Source organism: Sus scrofa, chromosome 2 (genome assembly GCF_054392235.1).
Source record: "Sus scrofa isolate SSC_HxYL_T2T_F1_AM1 chromosome 2, Sscrofa_HxYL_maternal_Yorkshire_Landrace_v2.0, whole genome shotgun sequence".
Classification (NCBI taxonomy): domain Eukaryota; kingdom Metazoa; phylum Chordata; class Mammalia; order Artiodactyla; family Suidae; genus Sus; species Sus scrofa.
Genome location: NC_139384.1, coordinates 69408244 through 69413325, shown reverse-complemented (window position 1 = coordinate 69413325; position 5082 = coordinate 69408244). Strand labels below are relative to the sequence as shown.

The 5082-nt window shown below is 53.5% G+C and overlaps 1 protein-coding gene across 3 annotated transcripts; it reads right to left on the bottom strand.

Annotated features, from left to right (window-relative positions):
* Window positions 1-716: 716 nt before the first annotated feature.
* On the bottom strand, window positions 717-4657 carry BST2 (bone marrow stromal cell antigen 2). 3 transcript variants are annotated; one of them, XR_014835621.1, is made up of 6 exons: window positions 4341-4657; window positions 2368-2434; window positions 2034-2094; window positions 1615-1745; window positions 1234-1344; window positions 717-1002 (listed from the first exon to the last, which is right to left on the bottom strand). XR_014835621.1 is itself a non-coding variant. In XM_085008439.1 (5 exons), exons 1-4 carry the CDS (start codon window positions 4632-4634, stop codon window positions 1634-1636), a joined length of 534 nt encoding a protein of 177 aa, XP_084864565.1. In that variant the 5' UTR covers window positions 4635-4657; the 3' UTR covers window positions 717-1002; window positions 1615-1633.
* Between the last annotated feature and the right edge of the window lie 425 nt (window positions 4658-5082).

Sequence of the window (5082 nt, the reverse complement as noted above, 5' to 3'; positions counted from 1 at the left end):
GGATAAGGTGCTATGGGCATTTAGTAGCTGGAGGCCGGGGATGTTGCCCACATCCTCCAGTGCACAGGGCAACCCTTACTGTAGAGAACGATCAAGCCCAAATGTCAAGAGTTCAGAGGCTCAGAAACCCTACCCTCGAACTTCAGAATGAGGAGCTGGTGCTCCAAGCAGCTAGTTGAGACAGGCCAAGACCCTGAGGCAAGAAGGAACTATTTTTTTTTTTTTTGGCCCAAACAGGAAGTTGCCTGGACAATAGTTGGGATTCTAACAGAATTTGAAGGAAGTAAGATAAGAGAGGAGGAGGGAATTCCAGCATGTGGGAGGATCCAAGAAAGTGGGTTGAAGGGCCTGTGGGATGGTAGCTTCAATTTTGAGAAGCAGAATGGCTCTCTGGCCGAGGGGTTCCCAGTGCTGGGTACTGCAGGATGAGGAAGAGTTTGGGGGATGGAGAAGGTGGGGGTAGGTGAGCATGGTGACATAGGCCAGGCCTGTGTGTGTCTGCAGATCCAGGTTTGAATCCCAGTCCCCCACTTTCTGTGGGAAGGAACTGGGAACCAGGACAAAGTGGGGTGGTGACTGCGGGAACCCCAGGGATTCCTGAAAATATTCTAGAGCAAAGAAGGCTGGGTGTGGATGTCAGTGAGTGTCCACCCTTGCCTGAAGGTCAGGCCCCGGATTCTGGGAGGTGACACAACAACACTCCAAATACTTGAGAGTAAGGTTTTTTTCCCTCAAAAGGAGTGTTTACTTTTTGGAGCCCAAAGACCCCAGAAGAAAGTGACCTAGAAACCGTGACAGCAAGAAACGGGTGCCCCCACTCTCTGCAACCCTGCCATGCCCTCCCCAAGCATTCCTCTAGGCTTGCCCCACAGACCCCTTACTGCTTCCCTATGCCCCCCTCCTTCCCACGACGGAGTTCCATGTGGTCTCCCCTTAGCTGGCCAGGTCAGGAAGCCTCGAAAGGTGAAGCAGAGCAGGAAGCAGGCCAGTCCAGGTTGTGGCCTAAAAAAACAGCAAAACAGACTCTGGAGCAGATAGAACTAGGACTCCTCCCCTCTCTCTGGAAGCCCCGCCCCGTCTGAGCGTAAGGTGGGTTTTTTTTGTTTTTTTTTTTAGGGCCACACCTGGGGCATATGGACGTTCCCAGGGATCCACTTGTCAGAACTGCAGCTGCCACCTATGCCACAGCAACACCAGATTCAGGCCAAGCCAGGGACCTAAACCACAGCTCACCCTTTGGAGGGATCCTTAACCCACTGAGCGAGGCCAGGGATGGAACCCTCATCCTTGTGGATAGTAGTTGGACTAGTTGGGTTCGTGACCGCTGAGCCAGGACGGGAACACCTGCAGGGTGTTTTTTTGTTGTTGGTGGTGGTTTTTTGGTTTTTTTTTTTGCACGAAGCATGTGGCCAGGCCAGGGTTGTAACCTGAACCACAGCAGTGGTGATGCGGCGTCCTGAGTCTTAAGCTGCAGACCACCAGGGAACTTCCCAAGATCCTTTCCCTGGGGGCCCAGTCCTCTGTCCCACAGGCAGGCCACCTCTTAGACCCTGACTCATCCCTGACTCCTAGCCCTTCCCAGTTTTCTTCTTCGCGCAGCTGCCCCCTCCTTACCAGACGGCTTCCGGAGACCTCAGGTCAGCAGGGCATTGAGGCCCAGGACCACGACTGCAATGAACAGGAGGCTCGAAGAGCTGGAGCAGCTGAAGCTGCCGGAGTTGACTGTTGTTCTCCTGAACTCCTTCCTTCATTTGGAATAGAGATAGGGGTAACTCAGGCAGCCGCCAGGCAGCCGCCAGGAGGGATCCAGCAGCTCTAGGCTTTGCTTCTAAGAATCTCCACTCCTTCCCCACCACGTCGCTGGGGAGGAGAGTGGGCAGTGGCCACCCCATGGCTGTGTGACCCAAGGGACAAGTCTAGGACTTAAACTTTGCCCCCTGAGCAGCGGGGGTTTTTCTGAGTCAAGGGGGTCGGGCGTCTTGAGGGGTGGGGAGGGGGAAAGGGGCGTGGCTTCGGGGGGGTTCGTCTCGGACCTTAGTCGCTCCGCCTCTTCCGAAGCCTCCTGCAGCTTCTGATTCAATCTCTTGATCTCTCCTGGTTGGAGTGGGTACAGAATGAGGGGAGGCGTCTGCTCAGTGACGCCCACTCACCTGGCCCCACCCTGGGAAGGACCCCGCTTCTAGCCCCTCGCCCTCCGGCCCCAGCTGGGAGACCCGGCGGACTCTCTCCTCCGCACTCCAGGTGGAATCTACCCCCTTCCCTCTCTCCCAACCCCAACCCTGGGATGCTCCCTCCCTACGCCTTTTCGATCCCTAGCCCACCCCTCCCAGCCCCCTCAGTGGAAGCCTGGCCTTGTGCTTTTCTCACCCTGAAGCTCCTTCAGCTGCTTCTGACTTTGCGTCTTCTCCATCTCCAGAGAATCTCGTAGGTTCTCCTGGGAAGAGCGTGGGGTGGAGTGGGATGGGTGTGGGCAACTAGACTTCTGTCCCTGGGCCCTGGACTCCTCCAGAGGCCCTGGGATCAGAGGAGCTCAGGCACAAACCCCCTTCAGTTTCCCCTCCAACTCTCTCCTACACCTCAATCTCCCACCTTAAAGAATGGCCACAACCTCCCATCCTCCCAGGGCCACAGGAAAGGATGTAATCCTTGAAATGGGAGTTTTGAGGGCCCCCCCCGGAATTTGGAGGCTTCCTATGCCCAAACTCTAGAAGTTTCCAGATCCCTGGGGTATTGCCCAAGAGGAACTGAGCAGGATCCCCATGGGGCCTTCCCCCATACCCTCTGCTTTAGCACCTCTCTCAAGAACTTAGATAACAGTATTTAATGCACAATCCTGAGTTGTTGTTGTTTGGGGGCTGCACTTGCGGCGCTGGAAGTTCCTGGGCTAGGGATGGAATCCTAGTCACAGCTGCAGCAAGGGTGAATACTTAACCTTCTGTGTGGGGCTGGGGATCCAACCCATGCTACCACAAAGACAACACCAGATTTTAACCCACTGCACCACAGCAGGAATTCCAATCCTGAGTTGTTTTACGGATGTGAACCCCCACAAAAGGAAGCAATTTTAGCCACTTGGTGGGCATGAGCATGGTCAGCCCCCAGAACTACTGGCATCTAAGTGTTGATAAAGTTAAACCCTGTGAGGAGTCCCTGTTAACCTCCCCAACCAATCAGAGGCTTGTGCGGGAGTGAATCACATACCCTGTGACCTGCCCCCCACTTAGCTTTTAAAAATGCTTTGCTTTGCTGAAAATAAAATAAAATAAAATAAAAATAAATAAAATAAAAAGGAGTTCCTGTTGTGGCTCCTCGGAAATGAATTTGACTAGAAACCATGAGGTTGCCGGTTGGATCCCTGGCCTCACTCAGTGAGTTAAGGATCTGGCGTTGCTGTGAGCTGTGGTCACAGTCACGGCTTGGATTCTGCATTGCTGTGGCTGTGGTGTAGGCTGGCAGCTGTAGCTGTGATTAGACTCCTAGCCTGGGAACCTCCATATGCCATGGGTGTGGCTCTAAAAAGCAAAAAAAAAAAAAAAAAAAAAGTAAAAATGCTTTTCTGGGAGTTCCCTTCATGGCTCAGCACTTGACAGGCCCGACTAGCATCCATGAGGATGGCCCTAAAAAAGTAAAAATTAAAAAACAAAAAATAAAAAAAAAAGCTTTGCTGAAACCCTTTGGGGTGTTGGGGACTTTGCAGGGGGTGGGGCGGTGGGGCACAAGCCATCCATCTCCTTACACAGCCCTGCAATAAACCTTTCTCTACTCCAGTCTCTGACATCTCTGTTCATTTGGCCTCACTGTGCATCAGGCACGTGAACTTGTGCCTACACAAGAAGAAGACTGAGAGGTCTTCCCCAAACCAGAACATTGTGGTGGAGGGGGAGCCCAAGTTAGAGGCCCAGTGGGAGTTTCAAGGCCCCCCATACAGGGAAGCAAGTTAAAGTTTCAGTCTGTCAGGAAGTAGCAGATGTATGGAGAGCCCCTCCTTTCTTACCGACCTGGTAAGGTTTTCTGTCCCAACCTGCAGAGAGGACTTCGGCTCCCCACCCCTCCACTGGAGCCTGAAGGGAGTTTCTAGCTCCTCACACAAGTGCCAGGGAGTTTGGACATTCCCCCACATCCTAGAAGGGATATTGAGGCACCCTGATTTGGGTGCTCTGGGGAGTTTTAAGGCCCCACCCCACCCCAGGACCCTCTAAAGAGTTTCACAGTCCCCAAATCCCAGTGGAAACATTCAGGGGGAAGTTTCAGAGTCTATCTTGATTGCCATATAGACACTGTGAGAGCCCCCCACCCCCACCCCAAGCCCAGGGCCCTATCTAGGGGATATGGTGGCTTACCACAGTCTGGTTGCAAACGGTGTACTGGGCCTTGGTCCTCTGTAAGACCTCCTGGGCCACAGTTAGCTGGTGCTGCAGATGGTCCGTTTGGTTTTGACATTCCTGCTGTGCTCGGAGGCCATCCTTGCAGCCCTTGCTGTTGGCCTTGACAGCAAAGATGATCAGAGACACCAGCAGACCCACCACCAACAGGCAGAGCAGGAAGACCAGCCACAGCCTGCTGTCTCGCAGGTTTGATTCCCTCAAGCAGCTCATCATGGGTAAAGGGCTGTAGGAATACAAACTAGGTGACATCTGGGTCTGTGCTGAGGGAGTCTGGGCAAGAGTTAGGTAAGAGTGCCTTCTAGGGGCTGGGGCTGCCCCCTTATTAGCATAGGAGCTGTGAGGACCAATGACAAGTTGCTGGAAAAACCCCTGACTTGGAGATGATTGAATGGGGCTACTACAGGCAGAGGACAGCCCAGGCTTTTAGTTTCGGTTTCTTTTTTCATTTTCCCAGAAAAAAAGGTGAGTAGTTTCTGCCAAATTATGGCCTCGGGCTGAATGCTCGCCAGTGGGATCCTGTGGGAGGGGAGTTGCGGCTGCCTCAAACACCCCATGTCAAGTTCCTGCCCTTCTCCTCCAAGTTTCTGAGGGTGACAATTGCAGTTACTGAGCATCCGGTGCATGCCAGCTTTGTGTTCATCTGTCCCATGACCGGAAGAGGCCTAGGGCATTTTCTGTCCAGTCCCCAGCTGGGGAA

What these genes read in the sequence shown, in the direction of transcription:
- BST2 (XM_085008439.1), bottom strand. Translation starts at nt 4,634, where the DNA reads ATGTCACCTAGTTTGTATTCCTACAGCCCTTTACCCATGATGAGCTGC. An exon ending in GCAGCTGAAGGAGCTTCAGG is followed by an intron (nt 2,095 to 2,367) that starts GTGAGAAAAGCA and finishes CACTCCAACCAG; the next exon opens with GAGAGATCAAGAGATTGAAT. An exon ending in GAAGAGGCGGAGCGACTAAG is followed by an intron (nt 1,746 to 2,033) that starts GTCCGAGACGAA and finishes TTCCAAATGAAG; the next exon opens with GAAGGAGTTCAGGAGAACAA.